At 40.0% G+C, this 21,027-nt stretch overlaps 1 protein-coding gene across 3 annotated transcripts in view; it reads right to left on the bottom strand.

The window, feature by feature from the left end:
* Positions 1 to 21,027, bottom strand: part of LOC308390325 (arf-GAP with dual PH domain-containing protein 1) — a 40,683-nt gene that overhangs the window by 4,122 nt on the left and 15,534 nt on the right. For all 3 annotated transcript variants that reach the window (XM_080872216.1, XM_080872217.1, XM_080872218.1), the window contains exons 4-7: positions 17,014 to 17,105; positions 9,098 to 9,180; positions 4,067 to 4,179; positions 3,812 to 3,958 (exon numbers count right to left, since the gene is read on the bottom strand). In XM_080872216.1, coding sequence (XP_080728342.1) covers positions 3,812 to 3,958; positions 4,067 to 4,179; positions 9,098 to 9,180; positions 17,014 to 17,105 — 435 coding nt within the window. The remainder of the gene's footprint in view (positions 1 to 3,811; positions 3,959 to 4,066; positions 4,180 to 9,097; positions 9,181 to 17,013; positions 17,106 to 21,027) is intronic.

Below are 21,027 nucleotides of genomic sequence, written 5' to 3'. Positions count from 1 at the left end.
GTTTGTTTGTATCTTTCAGCGTGTAGCTTGATCACTGGGCAACCATAGCTTACGATACCATATTTACTGCAGTGTCTAAGAGCTCTATCACTATCTTACACATTCACAGCCACTTTATTAGGTATACTTGTTCAGCTGCTCATTATTGTATCAACGGTTCAGGCTGGTGATGGTCCTGTAATAGCACACTTTAGGCCCTTTAGTACCAGCTGAGCATCATTTAAATGCCACAGTCCATTTGAGAATTTCTGCTAACCACGTCCATCCCTTGACCTCAGTGTTGCCATCTTCTGATGGCTGCTTTCATGTTAAAAAGCTCAAATCATCTCAAACTGGTTCTTTGAACGTGACACTGAGTTCACTGGACTCTAATGGTCTCAACAGTCACCAGATCTCAAGCCAGCACCTTTGGGATGTGGTGGAGCAGGAGAGTTACATCACTGCGTGCAAAAGCTGTGTGATGCTGTCATGTTAGCATGAAACAAAATCACTGAGGAATGTTTGCAGGACTAGATGAATCTACCCCATTAGGAATTAAGGCAAAAGTCCTTCTAATGTGTGCGTAATAAAGTGGCCGGTGAAGGCCTACTGTTGGTCATACAAACAAAAACATTTAAAATGCTCTAACCACTGGATAACTGTATATAGAGGAAGGAGTCACAGAATATGCTCAGTGCCGATATTTTACAGTTTTTCCAAATGATATCTATATGACCAGCAGCAGTGGCAGATCAGGGTGTGGGTGTTGGGCGGAGGGGCGGGTTAGTGTGTGCAGACATTATCATCCATCCATTTACTTTTATGAGAAGAAAAATGCCTGTCAGGAGCTTTATTGGACTGATCCGTTACCTCTGGGAGCGGAAGGGCTACAACACCTGTGAACACACCCTGCACCTTAATAACAATGAACTGGCCTAACCTAAGAGAGCCTGCAAACATTACTCACTATTTGCATGTCCTTAACATTTACTCAGAGTCAGATTCAAATGTTCTGACCCTCAATCAAGCAACAGGTGTGGCTGCATTTTAGGAAGTTGACACTCGACGCTTTTGTCTAAGAACATGGCTTTGATTTTGTATTACAACTGGCATATTTCATCACCTTTGGTATAACAACTGGCTAATCCAGCACTAGCTTCAGCGCTGGTGTCTGTAAGCAGCTATAGCCAGACCAACCAGACAAAACATGATTTCACAACTAGAATGATTCATTACTCCCCAGGACTTGAGGCCTCTTCACGTTTTTCTCTCACTAGGTCTGAAATCCCATAAATATGTGCAGGAGCTTACTGTTGTCATCATTTCAGTATCAAATCATATTAAAATAACAGTTAAAAGTTAAGATTTAATTTGATGTAAATGCTTGTGTTTTAATTAAGGTTAATAAGCCTAGCAGGTGGAGCGCACTCAGTGCATTCTGACTGATTTAATTCATTTCGTGATAACAGGCAAAACTGTAGCGATCACAGCTATTTTCATCTTAATATAGCATCCTGGTTTTTGAACAACTGGCTGCTTCCAGGACTGTGCACAAGTCTAGATTTGCCCCTAATTTCTTTACATTTTGCTTCCAAGGAGGTAAACATTATTGCAATTTTTAAAAAGTGGTGTGAATGTTTTCGGCGCAATATTTTGTTGTTGTTGTTGTTAAGCCACTTAACACTGACTTATGAATCATGCAAGCATAAAAAGCAAATCTCAAGGAAACGCACGAGTGTTCTTTCGACACAGAACAGACAGCTTAGCAAAGAACTAATTGTATTTTTAGACACTTTGTTTCCAGCAGCCTGTCACTACAGTGCAGAATTCGTTAAAAAATCTGAAAAATGGCAAAGATAACACAATGGGACAAATATAAAATAGTATAATTAAACCAAGATGATGATTCTCAAAAAGCAATTCGCTGAAAACTTGGAATATCTCATCATGGTGTGGCTTTAAGAAAAATGGACAAAAGAAGAAGTGGCAAACCTAAAACACTATGTTCAGAAGATGACCAGTCTATGAACGTTGTGTCCTGGTTTTGCTCATTGGGCTGTGCAGGTGACCCACATACTGCCTTTACCTTACCATATAAAACACCTTAAGGTGCCTGCTGTTGTGATTTGGAGCTATATAAATAAAGGTCCAGAGAATTCTCATTCCCAACGCGTAACATACTGACGATTTATCACAGCCCGAGGCGTCTCATAAGGACGCGGAAGGGTACATTTCGCGTTACTATGAGACGCTCCGGATTGTCAATTGAATCCAATAGAATGGCGTTTGAGGCGGTAACACATGCTTGGAGCAGAGGCTCCAGCCGTCCATTCCAGTCCGAGCCCTAACCCTAACCTTAACCCTATCAGATAGTGTTTTCCAAAGTGATTCATGATCAGAACGCAAAACAAAGGTACATGTACAAATTCATTCATCACCCCTGTTCTCCAGGAACTTCACTGCCTCCGTGTGAAATTCCAGATAGTGTACAAACTTCTTCTGGTCACCTTCAAGGTCCTTCATAACCTCGCTCCTCCCTACCTCTCTTCTGCCCGCTCACTTCGACCCTCGTCTTCTGTTCAGCTTGCTGTGCCTTCTTTCCGCCTCACCGTCATGGTAAGCAGGGCCTTCAGCTGCTCTGCTCCCAGGCTGTGGAACTCTCTACCCCAGGTACAGTGGAACACCGACTTACGAATACCCCCGAAAAATTCAAGTTACGAAGGCACTGAACGGCAATATTTCTGCCCGTGTTACGGCAAAATGCCCGTGTTATGAAATCTGCTGGCTCTGATTGGCTGAGCCTAGAATGCCTACAATGCCGTCCGAATCATGTGACAACCCCGTGGCTTTTGTACTTGCGCTTCGCTGTTCCACTTAAACGACGTATTGTTGTTGCCGTTAGCAATTTAGCCTATCGTTCACTCAAAAGGCGCGATGGGTGCTTCGACTTACGAAAGACCCTCGGGAACGAATTAATTTGGTAAGTTGGGGTTCCACTGTATAAGAAACCTTGATTCTCTCCTCCATTTTAAATCCCTACTCAAAACCCATCTTTTCAACTCTGCATATTCACTGTGAACCTGTTGTTTGTGTACGTTATCTTGTGCTCTTGTTTTCTTATTTTTCTTCTGTCATTGTTCTATTATGTGTTTTATTCTATTGTTAAGTGTCCTTGGATGTCTTGGCACTTTCAAATAAAATGTATTATTATTATTATTTATTTATTTATTTATTAATTATTATTATTATTATTATTTCAAAGGCTGTCATGCCTCCAAACGCGAACCACACCAACGATTTGGATGAGAACATGTTGTACAATTCACTTTATTTAAACTGAATTAATGTTGATGCAGAAGCCTGGTTTAAATTTGCCCCAAGGCCTTCTCCTTCTGGTCTTTCTCCCAGGTTTTCTGTCTTCTCTCCAATAAAAGCTAAAAAACAAAGAAGCTTTAAATGTCCTTGGAGAAGCGTGGAGAACTGTTCCTGAAGACTGAAAGAAAGCTGCCTAAGACACTCCAGGCTGTGCTGGAGACTTTCAAGCTTGTTAGAATTGTACAAACTCCCTATTTTCCAGATTCTTAGCACAATATAAAGAAATGATGGAGGGCAAAGACTTTTGCACAGTATTGTGCTTTGTTCATAATCTAAGGCATAGTGTCCTCAAATTAAAGTCTGCACTCTGCCATCAGAGTCATCTTTTGAGGCCACAGATCTCCTCTGTGCTATTTTTAAAGCTCCGCGCGTGAGAAGCAGAAGCCCGTCATTTTAGTGTACATAGTAATTTGGAGTTACTTGTGCAGAAATGTGTGTAATACATGCACGTGCGTACCTTGGCGTCGCTGTGGTAAACAAAGATGTTCCTTGTGCTGTTGTCTTTCAGGTAGGTGATCTGCAGTCCGCAGGGGTTGCCAATCTTGGCAGGCTGGAAGGTGGCATTGAGGGTTTCTATTTTCATTATTGCCTTGGGATCTCTGGCCTTGACAGGAGCAGGGGTAAACAATGAATTGTAAAAGTCTCACATTCCTCAGTATGGCTGCTGTGCACCAAAGAGAAATTCTGCTATTGGCTGTATCGTGTTTCTTACATCCTGCTTGTTGAAGTATTTCAGCGCTCCCTCCCTCTCTGACAGGACAAACTTTCTGCTGAGAAACTGACCGTTGTCTCTTCCTCGTTTCCATAGAAACCCCTCTCGGTACCCTGGGTAGAAAGAAAAAAAGAAATAAATGTGTGTGTGTGTGGTAGGGGAGCTGGTACCATAAAGCCTTTATAGGAGACAGGAGATCAAACAGAGGAGACGTTTACAACAGTGATGGGGAGATATTGTAACTGGTTGGTGTCAGATGATACTTCAGTTAAGCTGAAATCAAAGATCGTTTGAAATCTTATTTATGCAGACAGCGAGGAAAAGGAGACGGCGTGCAAGAGCGAGAAAACACAGCAGAGCGGGAAGAAACAAACAGGGGAGGGGGTAAAAAAACAGCGTGAGTCAGCGCAGACGGTTTTTATTGTTTCTGTACATAGAACATGCTTTCCCATGTTAATGACATGCCGCACTATTTGTAGCCCTGTTATGTTTTCTTCTTCTCCTTTGGTCTATTTCAGTAAACCCCTCTGACTCACACTGCCTCTTCTTCTTGCTTTTATCTTCTATTTCTGTCGAGCTCTGATGTGTTTTTTTGTCTGGATCTATTTTTGCGAGTTAAAATTATAGGAAGCATAACCGGGTAGTCCTCCAAAGAAGCGACTAATTTACATTCAAGATGAAACTGAAATCCCTACACTGGGGAGGACAAATAAAGAGAGGGGGTTACGCTAAATAAAGTTTAGAAATTTCAATGAAATTCGAATTTGTCAAAAATTTCCCAAGTGCTTTTATAAAAGAGCAAGGGATTTTCAGCATAGCATTTTCTTTAAAGCTGAGACAGCATCATGCCGAAAACAAAAGCAATCAGTTTAGACTTTGTTGATGGTCACAAAGCAGAAGATGAACATACAAAATGATTAGAGTGTTTCAAAGTGTTTCAAAGTGTCAAGAACTGGAAAGAGAAGTAATATCAAGAAATTCAAAGACAGTCACAGAGTACAGAACAACCCTCGCAGAGGTAGGAAACAAGACTTCAAAGACTAGAAAGAAAAGTAGCGAGAGATGTGACTAAAGACCCCAGAGCAACTGCCAGGACACGAGTGAAGGACTCAGCCAAATAGGAATTGTAGAGGACAGGACAATCACCACAACCCTGTACAGAACCTGTATAGACTCAGAGGCTGAACCAAGAACTTCATTCCACAACCTGGATGCATACTGCAAGTTCGTCTGATCGGATGAAACTAAACTGAAACTCTCTGGCCACAAAGATGCTGCTTATGTTTGGAGAGAAAAAGGAAGAGGTGTACAACCTAAAGAACACAGCCCCCACAGCAGTGGTGGGAGTATTATGCTGTGGGATTCTTCATTGTGTCTAGTCACGAAGAAAGAAGAATATGTGATGATTTTGAAAAAAAAACCTCAAGCAGTAAGCAGAAAAACTGGGTCTGGATCTTCCAACATGGCAATGACCCAAAATATACGTGAACAAACACTCCTGGTGAAGAACCAAAGTAAGCGTTACTGACTGGTCTGCACAAAGGCCGGACTTGAATGCTATTGAAAATCTGTGGAATGAACTAAAGACCAAGGTCCATCTTGGAACACCACCAAATTTGGAGGAAGTCGAGAGATTCACCAAAGAGAAATGGGCTCGTTGAGAACTACAAGTAACAACTGCAGTCGAATTCTGTCCTCATCTGTATGAGGATTGTTTCACCTGCACTTACACGACTATTTAATCACACAGGTAGTTTCATTTGTTAAGCTATGAAGAGGCCAATGAAAACACCGCAGTGTGTCAAAAGCTTCTCCATTTCCAGGAAAGGTTTCAGTGGGTAACTGAAAAACCTCAATATCGCCGCAGTGGTAGCGTTTCTGGATAAATCAATGTTTTTTAAAATGAAACAATTTTCACATACACAGTTTAGTTTTAGCGGTTGATTTTATTCGCCAGCATTTTTTTGGGTGGAAGCATAAATGCCACCTATAAATAAAACCAAACATGGTCCGTCACAACCGAAAAAAAATAAACAAAAAGATGACGGCTGCTGGTAAAATAAACTGAAAAGCAGAGGTCAGCGATAACTATTACAACATAGTTTTATGACATAAACAAAAGGCAAATACCACTGCTAATATAAAAAAATAAGCTTACATAAAATTATGAACTGCAGCTTTACAGTTAAAAAGCTTGAGGAGTCATTTTCATATTCACTCACATTTCTTTACTTTACTGCTGTCTTTTCTATTCTTTTTATTAGCAGCCATTGATTACCTGTCTTCTATCTATTCATCTTCTGCACTCATTCTGCTCCATATATGCGTGTGTGTGTGTGTGTGTGTGTGTGTGTGTGTGTGTGTGTGTGTGTGTGTGTGTGTGTGTGTGTGTGTGTGTCTTTCCGTCTGTGACTTTCCGGCATGAAACATCCACCTACACTGGCGTTACCTCACCAATCAATAGCCCTCCTTGTCCCCACCCTCGCCTCCTTCTCTGACCTTTTTTTTCTCCTCCTCTTCTTTGCATATTAGATCAATGTTGGTCACTGTGCATTCCAGGTTACTGCATAAAGTCAATCTCAAACACACACAAACACACAAACACACACATATATTTATGTACATGCACCTCAAAATGAGTGATGACGTTACCACAAAGGCACAAATAGAGATGACAGAATGACTCATATCATTACACTCTGTTGTGTGTGTGTGTATTTGCGTTTGAGTGTGTGAGGGTGAGGTCACTGCAAGCCAATCAGAAAGCACCATCTTCATCAAGATGTGAAATGTATACTAGTACTCTACCCTCAGCCTCCACACACACACACACACACACACACACACACACACACACACACACACACACACACACACACACACACACACACACACACACACACACAAGCAAGCATACTCCTTTTAATGGCAGTTCCATTCACCAGCAGTGACAATTACAATGTCATTGCACGAATATGCTTTTAACCGCAAACATATACCACAACCATTTAGGAGGAGAAAGATGAAAATAATTGTCTGAGAGTCGTCAATGGATGTTTCAGGGTAATTGAATTTGTGCTACTGGCATCCACGGGGAAATGTTTACCCAAAGAGTTTTTCAAGGTTTTGCTTATCGAAGAGTAAACAGTGCAAGCCTGGCACCACAGCAGACCGGCCACTTTGCAGTCTCTTTTTGAGGTATGCTTGCTTGAGCATAGATGTGTTCATCTTATGTAGTTCTAGCTTGAGCGAGCACATTTACTGCTACAAAAAGCCTAAAAGTGGCTATATACATTTAAATGTGAAGACATTAGAGGTAACACACAAAGTACTTTAACCCACGTCCCCAACCAAGTCAGAGTTCATGTGTTTTGTATCCATGCGCCAAAATGCTTCTTGTACAGAATTACCAAAAACTGCAGTTCCTCTAAATGGCCACTTGAGGCTGATTACGAAATAATAAAATTCAAATATTTACAGCCTCTTACAAAAAGGTTTTTTTCTCTATAGTTAAAGTATAATAAAAGCAATAAAAGATGATGCATAATATATAGGATAATATACGACTTTTAAGATAAATACTGATATTTGATGATTTAACCATCTGACATTCCAACATGTCAGCTGATATTTTTTTTCTTTTAGACAAATGAAATATAAACATATTTTCTTAACATTTGTTATGTGTAGCTATTTATTTTATCCTTTACGCTCTGCCTGACTCTGCTTGGATCAGCTGATTGTTGTGTTTGTGTTGTTTCAAACACATGTTCACCAGCAGGAAAGTTACGTTGCGCCCTCTAATGGACAAACTATGCAACGTCATCCGTCATAACATGGCTGAAGGGTGTTTCTCTCTCTCCTCTTTACATTTAAATGTTCACTTACCGACTTTTATAAATGTAGCTATATCAGCAAATTATTGCTGATCGATATTAGCAAATAATATCAGCCTGCCAGTAAGTCTAGCTTTATAGCTATCATCCCCAGTTTCTTTGGATGGATGAACTGATAAATAATATGGCTTACTGTGAGTGCCAGGCTGTCCGAGGAGTTTGTGTTACAGCTTTGGTGAGTAAAGCTGGAATTTTATTGGTCTGATACTAAGCACTAATTATCAGGCATGCAATTCTTATAGGGCCTACATTACAATATAAAGCGCCTTGATGTGACTGTTGTTCTGATTTGGTGCTGTATAAATAAAATTTAATTGAAATGAGTTGAATGCCTGTGAATTGAACCCATCCAGTTTATGAATGCCGCTTTAGCTCGAGAAACCACAAGCAGTATCATAATGATTATGGTACATGCATCTTTTACATACAGTCTTTGTCTGTTCTCGAGTACTATTGCCCAGTGCTTCTACTGTTGTGGTGGATGGATATGAAGAGACAGTTGAGCAGTCGGACGTTATCTGAAGACCTCCTCCCCAACAGGGATGAGCTGTTTTCAACTCATAAACATGACGTGACATTTTAATATTTTTTTGAAAGACGTGTTGAAGGAATATTTTGATTTTGGAAATAGGCTTTTTCAGTTTTGAGTCTCGCCATCTCCGTGAGGTTTCCAGGCAACCAGTGGACATGCAGATTAAACAAACAGGATGTGCTGATTAGTGGGCTTTAGGGGTCTCTCAGCAGTGGCTTCATATTTACCGTAAACACATGAGCCGCGTCAATCCTTTTATCTAACTCTAAGCAAGTGTGCAATTTCCTAAAATGTCAAACTGCTCCTCTAACACTGTTTCTTACATTGCTGGGATAAAGCCATTGCAGTGCGTAGGCGATTATTAATTATTCAGTCCTGCCTGATGCTGTCTTATTTTGCTCTTGTTTTCGGTCATCACCGGGTCAAAAGATCTGAACTGAAACCAATTCCTCAGTTTCTGTTTCTGACTTTGGAATACTGCAAGTGTTTTCATCTTTTACAGGCAAAAAAAAAGGAAAAAAGCCAGCAGTTACAGTGATGTGTAGGAACATATAGATTGATGAGGACTTTTATACAAAGCCTTCCTTATCAGTATGCACGTACCTGCAGAGTATGGCTCTTGCTTCTCGATAAATTCAAACTCGTTCCTTTCGTACTTGGCTCTGATCCACTGCTCTCTCAGCAGTCTGGAGACACGATGAAAACACACAGTTAGCTTTTATGTGAATTGCACACTCATCATCAATTGCTCTGATGTACACAAACTTAAAATGATTTCTTTCTTTGTCAGTTAGACGTACACACTGTTACTTTTTACTGCTCAGGAGTCTTACTTTGCTTACAGCATGACCTCATAGAAATGAAGACAGACATATTTAAACACAGTGACCTTGACCCTTGACTGCCAAAATCAAATTATTTCACACTAGGGCTGCCACGATTTGTCGACTAGTCACGATTACGTCGACTATCAAAATCGTCGACGACTGATTTAATAGTCGACGCGTCGTTTGAAACTTTGTACGATCACAAAAGACGCAGGAATAAGTGGCAGGATTTAAGAGTGTAATAACGGACTGAAACAGAAGATGGCAGCACTGCATGTACAAGGATGTCAGCTACCGTTAAACCCCGAAGAAGAAGAAGCAGCTGTGTCCCAGAATTCATAGCGCGGCCCAGCGCAGTTTCCAACAATGGCGGCAGCTAGTTAGTTTTAATGTTACTCTTATTATTCTTTCTGGGTCACAAAATAAACGTTTAACATATTTTCAGGCGAGAATGTAGCTGTGTAAACCTCAAATATCTGCTCAGTTTATCAGGACACCACATATTTTCAAAAGCGCTCCGACGTTTTCGGAGACATCTGTTACCCACTAGCTCGTTAGCGAGCCGGGGGCTAGGCTCACTAGCGCCGTGAGAACACCGGACTCCCCGCAAATCGTTTTCAAACCCACCGCCGTCTTTCGCTACTCAGGTTAAATATATATGAGTCACTTAGATAACTTAAAATGTTATTGTTTGGCTTTTTTTTTTAGTATTTTATTTGTTCCTGAGTAAATCAGTTTGTCTGAGATTAAAGTTATAGTTTTTACACAGCTGAATAAACGTCAAGCAGACAGCTGATTATCAGAAGTGTGAGATGCTCCAGAATATACTCCAGTGTCCTGTTATATTTTAGATAGCAAGGAGTTTATTAAACTTCACCGAAACAATCTGCAAATTTCATTAAAATTGAATAAACTATCATCTTGTCTTTATTTTTAGTTAGCACAGACCTTAAACACTTAAAGCTGTAAGCTAATGATAGTTATATAAGAGCAGATGCTGCTGGTGCAATAAGCTGTAGTTTTACGTCTAATGGATGATGATCTGATTAGTCGACTAATCGCAAAAATAATCGGTGACTAGTCGACTATCAAAATAATCGTTTGTGGCAGCCCTATTTCACACCTTGAAATGGATATTCTTTTTATGGAAAAAAACAAACAAAAATGCAGCTTTCTAAAGACCCAACAATAAGCTGTAGTATTATCAGGGTTTGTTTTTTATACTATTTTAGGTATAAACAAGATGTATTTGAGATTTATAAGAACTAAAGACCAAACCTAAGGTGGAAACACACATTCACATCCATAGACTAATTCAACCCCATTACTAGAGCCAATATTAGGCATGTGCCAATAAATGTGAAGTGGCATTTAAAAAGTAAGGAAGAGGCAGAAGAAACACCCTTCAAAAATGTTATGAGTGTTGATGTCCAGAAGTAAAGAAGTAAATAAAGTAAATAAACATATAACAAATGTTCAGGAAATCTGTTTGTACTTTGTTTTCTGAAAGAAGAAAAAATGTCTGTCTATCCATCAGAAAATAGGGCAGAGTTAGCTCAGTTTGCCCCATGATCAGAAGGTTGGGGATTCAAATCCACCGAACGGCTACCCTGAGGTACCCCTGAGCAAGGTACCGTCTCTACACACTGGTCCAACGGGTCCTCGATTGGTGACTGCCCACTGTTTCACTGAGTGAATGGGTTAAATGCAGAGGACTAATTTCCCATGGGGGTTAATAAAATGAAAAAAATAACCAGTATCAGTATTGGCTTTAAAAAGTCTGTTTTGGTTGGGCTCAACTGCTTATGCAGTTCAAGGTTGCAGTAGTGAAGACATCACCAATACAACATAAGGTGAAAGCTGCATCCACACTGGAAACTATTAGCTCAGTGTAAATCACTTTGAAGCCTACAGCTGGTCACTTTTGGACATTCGAGGCTCCGGTTGTCTAGGTAACTCTTGTATTTACTGCCAGGTCAAATGTCAATCAATGGCTTTGTGTGCTTTCACTGGTAGTTGCTTCAAGCAGAGAACGGTTTATATCAGGTCCTGCTCACACCGCCCGCAGTTATTTCACATACAGGGAGTGCAGAATTATTAGGCAAATGAGTATTTTGTCCACATCATCCTCTTCATGCATGTTGTTTTACTCCAAGCTGTATAGGCTCGAAAGCCTACTACCAATTAAGCATATTAGGTGATGTGCATCTCTGTAATGAGAAGGGGTGTGGTCTAATGACATCAACACCCTATATCAGGTGTGCATAATTATTAGGCAACGTCCTTTCCTTTGGCAAAATGGGTCAAAAGAAGGACTTAACAGGCTCAGAAAAGTCAAAAATAGTGAGATATCTTGCAGAGGGATGCAGCAGTCTCAAAATTGCAAAGCTTCTGAAGCGTGATCATCGAACAATCAAGCGTTTCATTCAAAATAGTCAACAGGGTCGCAAGAAGCGTGTGGAAAAACCAAGGTGCAAAATAACTGCCCATGAACTGAGAAAAGTCAAGCGTGCAGCTGCCAAGATGCCACTTGCCACCAGTTTGGCCATATTTCAGAGCTGCAACATCACTGGAGTGCCCAAAAGCACAAGGTGTGCAATACTCAGAGACATGGCCAAGGTAAGAAAGGCTGAAAGACGACCACCACTGAACAAGACACACAAGCTGAAACGTCAAGACTGGGCCAAGAAATATCTCAAGACTGATTTTTCTAAGGTTTTATGGACTGATGAAATGAGAGTGAGTCTTGATGGGCCAGATGGATGGGCCCGTGGCTGGATTGGTAAAGGGCAGAGAGCTCCAGTCCGACTCAGACGCCAGCAAGGTGGAGGTGGAGTACTGGTTTGGGCTGGTATCATCAAAGATGAGCTTGTGGGGCCTTTTCGGGTTGAGGATGGAGTCAAGCTCAACTCCCAGTCCTACTGCCAGTTTCTGGAAGACACCTTCTTCAAGCAGTGGTACAGGAAGAAGTCTGCATCCTTCAAGAAAAACATGATTTTCATGCAGGACAATGCTCCATCACATGCGTCCAAGTACTCCACAGCGTGGCTGGCAAGAAAGGGTATAAAAGAAGAAAAACTAATGACATGGCCTCCTTGTTCACCTGATCTGAACCCCATTGAGAACCTGTGGTCCATCATCAAATGTGAGATTTACAAGGAGGGAAAACAGTACACCTCTCTGAACAGTGTCTGGGAGGCTGTGGTTGCTGCTGCACGCAATGTTGATGGTGAACAGTAGGGCTGCCACGATTTGTCGACTAGTCACGATTACGTCGACTATCAAAATCGTCGACGACTGATTTAATAGTCGACGCGTCGTTTGAAACTTTGTACGATCACAAAAGACGCAGGAATAAGTGGCAGGATTTAAGAGTGTAATAACGGACTGAAACAGAAGATGGCAGCACTGCATGTACAAGGATGTCAGCTACCGTTAAACCCCGAAGAAGAAGAAGAAGAAGAAGCAGCTGTGTCCCAGAATTCATAGCGCGGCCCAGCGCAGTTTCCAACAATGGCGGCAGCTAGTTAGTTTTAATGTTACTCTTATTATTCTTTCTGGGTCACAAAATAAACGTTTAACATATTTTCAGGCGAGAATGTAGCTGTGTAAACCTCAAATATCTGCTCAGTTTATCAGGACACCACATATTTTCAAAAGCGCTCCGACGTTTTCGGAGACATCTGTTACCCACTAGCTCGTTAGCGAGCCGGGGGCTAGGCTCACTAGCGCCGTGAGAACACCGGACTCCCCGCAAATCGTTTTCAAACCCACCGCCGTCTTTCGCTACTCAGGTTAAATATATATGAGTCACTTAGATAACTTAAAATTTTATTGTTTGGCTTTTTTTTTTAGTATTTTATTTGTTCCTGAGTAAATCAGTTTGTCTGAGATTAAAGTTATAGTTTTTACACAGCTGAATAAACGTCAAGCAGACAGCTGATTATCAGAAGTGTGAGATGCTCCAGAATATACTCCAGTGTCCTGTTATATTTTAGATAGCAAGGAGTTTATTAAACTTCACCGAAACAATCTGCAAATTTCATTAAAATTGAATAAACTATCATCTTGTCTTTATTTTTAGTTAGCATAGACCTTAAACACTTAAAGCTGTAAGCTAATGATAGTTATATAAGAGCAGATGCTGCTGGTGCAATAAGCTGTAGTTTTACGTCTAATGGATGATGATCTGATTAGTCGACTAATCGCAAAAATAATCGGTGACTAGTCGACTATCAAAATAATCGTTTGTGGCAGCCCTAGTGAACAGATCAAAACACTGACAGAATCCATGGATGGCAGGCTTTTGAGTGTCCTTGCAAAGAAAGGTGGCTATATTGGTCGCTGATTTTTTTTTTGTTTTGTTTTTGAATGTCAGAAATGTATATTTGTGAATGTGGAGATGTTATATTGGTTTCACTGGTAAAAATAAATAATTGAAATGGGTATATATTTGTTTTTTGTTAAGTTGCTTAATAATTCTGCACAGTAATAGTCACCTGCACACACAGATATCCCCCTAAAATAGCTAAAACTAAAAACAAACTAAAAACTACTTCCAAAAACATTCAGCTTTGATATTAATGAGTTTTTTGGGTTCATTGAGAACATGGTTGTTGTTCAATAATAAAATTATTCCTCAAAAATACAACTTGCCTAATAATTCTGCACTCCCTGTATAGTCATGTGAAGTGAATGTGATTGACTTTCTTCTATTTCTGATCACCATGTCACTGTGAATCGCTTTCATTGTGGACTCAAATTTACACAGAGAGGCATACAGGCTCACTCTCACATTCACAGCTATGGCCAATTTAGAATCACTACTTAACCTAATCAACACGTCTTCGGTCTGTAGGACAAAGCCAGAATATATAGAGGGAAATTACAAAGGAACAGCAACACCCTATTGTCCCCAGTTCTAAAGACCTTGGACACACTACATGGTTTTATTCTTCACTTTTCAGTCACTGGCTTTCACCTCCAAGATAAACTGCTACTCTGAGGACATTTGTGTTTAAACTTGAATCTTCTTATTGTCTAACAAGCAAGCTGGCAAAGGTCTTCTCTTACTTGTTCTCCTGGCAGTTCACAAATGCCAAATGCATAACTCCTGGCTTCCAACTTGAATTTTCTGACTTAACCATGCAGTCACCTGTATGCTTTCCCAACACATAGAGGAGATTAAAATAGTGGAATACTGTGATGAAATATGTAAGACCCATGTGCAGCACCAAAAACCTTCTTGCCACTTATTTGGTCATTAGTGATTACCACAGCTGACCACAGTTGAATAGATGATGACGACTGGTCTGCAACCACTTGCAAATTGCCTACCAAGCGATAAGAGCATTTGCCTTCAGAGCAAAAATTGAGCTTTTAGAAATGTGTGCATGTTAGTGGTAGGGCACAACCAAAGCAACACAAAGGTTTTTGTCTCTCCACCCTCTTTGGGACCTACTTCACCCAAGCAAAAGCAAGCAACTTCCCAAAACCACTTGCCAACCAGATTGGGAATACACATTTTCCCCTACTAACCAGAGGTTGACAAATGGTTGCTGGTAAGCAACCATTTCTATGCTTTACTGACCAAACAAAAACTGATCATATCTCATCAAATTGATTATAAGATATAGTTAAGTGGCTTTTTATGGTCACTGTAATTCTGCTGACAGCCTAAGGAGGAAGAAGAAACTTCCGGACAGCTTCAGTCTCCCGTCAAAATAAAATTGAATTGTTAAATAATCTAAGCCATATCAAAAAAATGTCACAAATATCATCATCATTAATAAAATGCTTACAGCAATAGAAGTATATCCCGGAATAGGAGGAGGGTATGACATGTACCTTTACAAGAATGTGCTTTACATGTTATTTTTTCATAAACCTCTTCCTTAGTTTTACAATGGCCATGGCAGCACTTTTAAACTTCTTAATTCATCCCTGCTGCATCTTTAAATTTGTTACTTAATCCTCAATAAAACAGAATAATGGAATATCCATTAAGCTTATACTCATATAACACTCATAGATATCTATTGCAATGCAACTCAAAGCAACCTGATCACAGCCTTATACCAAAGCCTAATGTAAAGGTGGCAATCTCATTTTTAAACTTTCTTCCTTCTCACTGATAAAAAACAAACAAAAAGGCAGCTCATCGCCATGCCAACAATCTCTCTCATCCCGTTTCCTTCTCTGCCTCTCCCCAGCATGCTCTAAATGGCTCACACCATCTCTTTTTCTGCACAGAGGAAATACATTAACTATTCTATCAACATTTAGAGGTAAACATTCTTGGCAAATTTTTCTTCAAATGACACCCAATGATGACACTGGGTGAGAGCACAAACAGACAGCTGATACTGAGAAGGGTATTTCTCTCACTTCTAGTTCTAGGCTTTCTGTCAGTCTTTTGGATTCTCTTGGTTGTTTCTTTTCATTAAATTTACTGGAAGACAGGGAGACAAATGGAACAACACTCCTAAAATGCCAAGAAATGAAAGCCTTGCTACCTCAAGTACTATTTGAGGCTGATTCAAAGCGCATGCTGGTGCAATGTGTACTACATAACAGCCTCCAGAATATTCAGAAATGCTGAATAAAACTCCTGCAGATTTACAGTAAAAATAATAACACAAACAAAACCACACTGCTTTTCATGGCCTTTCATACACACAAAAAATAAGAGAATGTGATGCTTCCTGATCACTGTGATTAACACGTGATATAACACATGATACACAATCTACAGCTGTTTCCTGAACAAACATGCAGCTTCTTTTTAGCTCAAATGCTATAAAAGTACACTGCAATTAGCTGTCCAGCACCAAACGGTGGCCGACGTTAGCGCCTAGCTAATAGGTATAGCAGCACGTTTAGCTCTGTGTGTATTACATGCACATACCAGCTACTATCAGAAAACTTTGCACCACAAATGAACACAATCACATAAGTATAGTCATAATGAATTAATTGGCCTAAACCCAAGTCGCTGTTATGAATGTTCTTATAACTTGTTGCTGTTGCTTCTGCTTTTTTCAGAGCAGCCATTGTGATTTCTTTAAGTACAGAAAGCACTAGTTCACTCTACCTTCATTAGGCCTTTAAGAAAGAATGTAATACTTGCAAAGCTAATATAATAATTAAGTAGATTTCCCAACCTTTTCATTACACATTATTCTGTATTCAACTTTGAAAATGTACAAAAGTGGACTTTACACTACAGGAAGCATAGAGGGAAACAAGATGGGTTTGGTTTTGCCACGTAGGCAACTAAATGACAACGGAGATAAGACTGGTAGTTATCAAGAGGACAGAAATGGCAGTTGTTTGTGTTGTCTTCTCTGGGTTTAGCTAATCATCCTTGTCTAGTAGTTTTAGGGCTGTGTCCTGTGCCTCCACTTAGCCCAGAACATATACTTTTTTCTACAAACCAAAACAGCCCTAAGAAATGTCCTAAATAGTGGTTCCTGCTGTCCTGACACACAGAAAAAACAAGTTCCTTTGACAGGAAAGGGCCTAACATCAGTTCACTCAGTCCTAGCACACAGTCACCCGCTAGCTAACAAAAAAGAATAAGCTAATTTAACATTAGACATAAACTGGTTATGCAACTATAAAAACTTTATACACACAAGGCTGTGTTTTCTAGTGTTCGTGTTTTGAGATTAATTTGAAAGGTGTACTTACTTGCAGTCAGTGTGTGTTGGTCTATAGTAGAAAGCCGGAACCTTCTGCTCATATTTGGCCTTGGCTGCACTGTTTCCCATTGCAGCCATTAACTGAAAGGAAAACAGAAAGAAAAACCTAGTCATCAAAACACTGTCCGCAGCTCAATATTTAATACTGCATTTCAGATATCAAGGTTAAATGGAAAACCAGATACATTTTATCTACCCAGTTTTTAATGAACCATAATTTTGCTATACTTTACTTGGGGACATAACTGCATTAAGTTTATTATATTTATAGTAATAGCAGCACCAGTAATATTGGTTTTAATCCTATTACTATCATTAACAATAATAACAGGAAGAAAAAATTCACATTTAACTTTAAATTAGATTAAAAACAGTGGGCTATAGCACAGAAAACCTTAAGTATGTTAGAACTTGTTCACTTGACAATAAGGCTCTGGCTTTCTTATGGGATTAAGGATGGAAATGGCCACACTGCATTGGGACACATTTTCCTCCTGCCCTTGTTCCCTCCGTCGTACATTTCATCCTAGGATAATCCCTTAGCTCAATCCAGCTGGCACAATCCCTCAGTACGCTTCTTCTTATCCTTTAAGGGACTTTGGGGAATGATGCAGCACTGTGGCATTTTATTGTGAACGTCAAATAGAAGCAGATTTCTAAAGAAAGCCACTGAAATTCAGCTCATGTGACGAATGATGAATTTGGCACCTTGAATGAACATGAAATCAATCAATGTTGAATCAGCTGTTCCTGTCATTTGGTATAATCACCTCTGTACCACATCCATTCACTGTATTCCTCTCCTTCATGTGAATTTTTAACTCCACCAGACGGCTGAAAAAAAAAACACTCGCAACTGTCTCAAGCTTCTGCGGAGCATGACCTTCAGTTACGGCTAAACCCAATCTTCATGATAACATGGTTAACGCTGCAATAGCACATGAGACTGGATGACTTCTCGTTATCTACAGTCTAATTTATTATAGATCCAACTGCTTAAGCACATACATATCCATAAAAATAGCAAAGCTGATTCAATTTATATACTGATAAATATGCAGCAGTGTGCAGTGTAGTCTGGGCAAGGATAAAAAAAAAAAGAACGTGCATAATGCATAAAGTGTAACTGAGATTGAATCAGCCACACAAAGCAAGGTGAAAGCTCCAGCTCGACTTCATCCTGGTAACTTATGAGACCCCAGTTAGTACAAGTAATGACAAAAGCCCACAAAGGAGGACTGCTTCCCTTGATCCTGCTTGCCTGCCCCCTCACTTATTTGCATTTAGATGCAATATTTGAGTCATGGTTTTGGGTTTCTGTTGTGCCACTTCCCATTTTATTTTCTCATTTTTAGTGATGTATGTATCTAGTTACTTTGTTCTTTTTTCACATCAGTTTTCACCAGTTACATACTCTTTTACTATATATACTTCTTTGTCTCTCTGTAACATGCCAGATTGTCTTGGAAGTTAAGCTTTCTAGACAGTTTCCTAGTTATATTCCTCATATTCTCTTCCTGGAGTTGTATTCCTTGTGCTTCTTGTTCATATCCTCATTGTTACCCTTCGGGACTTTTTTCTGCACTTTTTCTTGGTCTTCGCCTGGATTGCTAGCTCTGTCGGTGTATGACCAGCCTTTAATTAAAAATGAGATTCTGGTGTATTATGTGGTGTCTTATGTTATATTTTTGAGCCTGCTCCATTACGCCATTAAAAGCAAGGGTAAGATAATGTGTCCAGATACAGATTAAACATTAGTACATGGTGTAAATAAAGCCTAATGTGGTATTATAATTCCAAAACAAAATGAAGTAATATCCTTGTGATTTGTAGCACCTAGCTGAACACAACCACAGACACATTTCCACTGATCCCAATAGAAGCCATGTTCAGTTAATAAAGTGAATACTGCTGTGGTTCCTCCGATTACTGACATTTTATTGGTATGGGACCAAAACAGAGCTCCAGAGGTCTCAACAGTGATCTCAAAATCATCCTAAAACACTCCCAATTATATTAACCCAAACGCACGTCACAAAGCCCTCGTGTATTCCCGTACCTCAATCAAATGTATCCCCCATCCGCCAATAAATGTGCTTTTGTTCTGGTTTTATCCAAATGCTCTGTCCTTCCTGTGTATTCTTCTTCCATTTTCCTTGCTAACACCCTCACTGCTCACCCCTTAAGTCAAATCCCCATAACATCCCAATTACTGTCCTCCCACATCTTCAACCTTCCTGGTGACTCACATCACCGCCCCCTGAGTCCCTTTTTGTCACAGACTGACAGTCTTTGAGCGACAACACTGTTTCATTCACGGACAACTTTATTTATCCCCAGCAGAGTACAGAAGTCCAAATATGCATTCTGTGTTTACACATTTGCAGGGGCGGTACTAGGATGCCTTGAAGATGTATTCTGACCGGGACATGATCGCAAGGCACACAAGGGAAAAGAGTAAACTATTATTTTACTAATAATGCTTATTGATCCATATGGTGAGATATTCTCCTTCCACTGGGAAGTCAGAGTTAGGCTGAAGGTCAGAATTATGGAGCTGGTTAGAATTCACATATCAGGGCACAGGCATCACAGCAAATCTAAGTATTATTGGAAGATCAATACTGGCTGTATCAAGCCACATGAGACTCTGACTCTTATCATGCAGCATTTTGTTCTATGCTGAAGAAAAACACTATGGCTAATCTAGAAATATAATGAATGTGTCAACAGACAGAGATGCCCTGGGTTTCAAAAATCCACCACTTTTCCTTTAAATGACATCGCTCCTCCTCATTTTTTTAATTCTGTCACATTATCCATAGTCCATATCACATGTCCATTGACTGGGTTGTTTCCATAGAAACAATAGTGATGCTTAAGCTTCAGTTACCATGGTTTTTGTTTTTGTCTGAATGTATTTGGTACAGTCACATATCAAATATGCACGCTTATATTGGGATTTGCACATATTCGTGAAGAATTAAGAATTCTAGCAGTTATTTCAATCGACTCATAACAAAATATAAACATTTAAACTCAGCTGATATAAAACATTGATAGTTTATTCACTTCTCTGAGTTAATAAACTGTTTGGCTTGAAGTTACCCATAGGCAGCAAAGATTAACGTTTGCACCGCCGCCATCTTGGTTTTAAAAAACTGGATGTAACAAAGAAGAGCAATTCTGATTGTGAAACTGCTTGCTCACTGGGTAATGACTTGCCTTTCCACGTTGCTAACTAACATACCATGGATAATATCCCTTTTTGGAACACAGTATGACCCAAAAGTGACTGAGCCCATAAATTCATAAAGAAAGTTTTTACAGAAGTCGAGACAGAAAGCTGCTTTCCCATAGATTTCTATTCAGGTTCCTCATGTGATGTCATGCGGAAGTGACACAGTCACTGGTTGTATCACCTCCAGTGATACATCATGTATTCCCCCACTGGTTGGCAGTGGTTTCTGGAGGTTGCTGGCTCCTGCCAGCTGAAATCAGTTGCCAGCAATATCCTAGTGAATTCTTTGGTTGCTAGCAGAATCCCAGCACTAATAGTTCCTATTAGCCGAGCAATAATACGACTTGAAAAAGTGTGATAAAAACTGGAAATGAAAGTTTGTTGTCAAAGTAAAAGTTGTACCTCAGCAGTGGCCAATATGTTTCAAAAGGCACAACTTTGAAAGCAAATGGTCGATTTAGCAATAAGCTAGCAACCAAAGCAAACACAAGGGGGTTTTGCTTACTGGTTGAGGAGTACACATTGTTGCCAAGTGACATGTGGCTTGGGGGGTCACTGATTGGTCTCTAGGCCACGTGACAGGGGCTTTAGCAATCATTCTCCCAGCAACTGCCATTAGCCTCCAGCAAACACTCACAACCATTTGGCAAATAGTCTTGTTTCCATTGCTTTTGCAATCGTCATGGTGTTAACTAGTGGACTTCAAAGGTATGTGCGATTTTAGGAATGACACATTTCAAAACACACAAAATGTAAAACTAG

This window comes from Rhamphochromis sp. 'chilingali' (genome assembly GCF_963969265.1).
Source record: "Rhamphochromis sp. 'chilingali' genome assembly, chromosome: 22".
Lineage (NCBI taxonomy): Eukaryota > Metazoa > Chordata > Actinopteri > Cichliformes > Cichlidae > Rhamphochromis > Rhamphochromis sp. 'chilingali'.
Note: the sequence above shows the minus strand (reverse complement) of the source record. Positions and strands in the feature narration are given on the sequence as shown.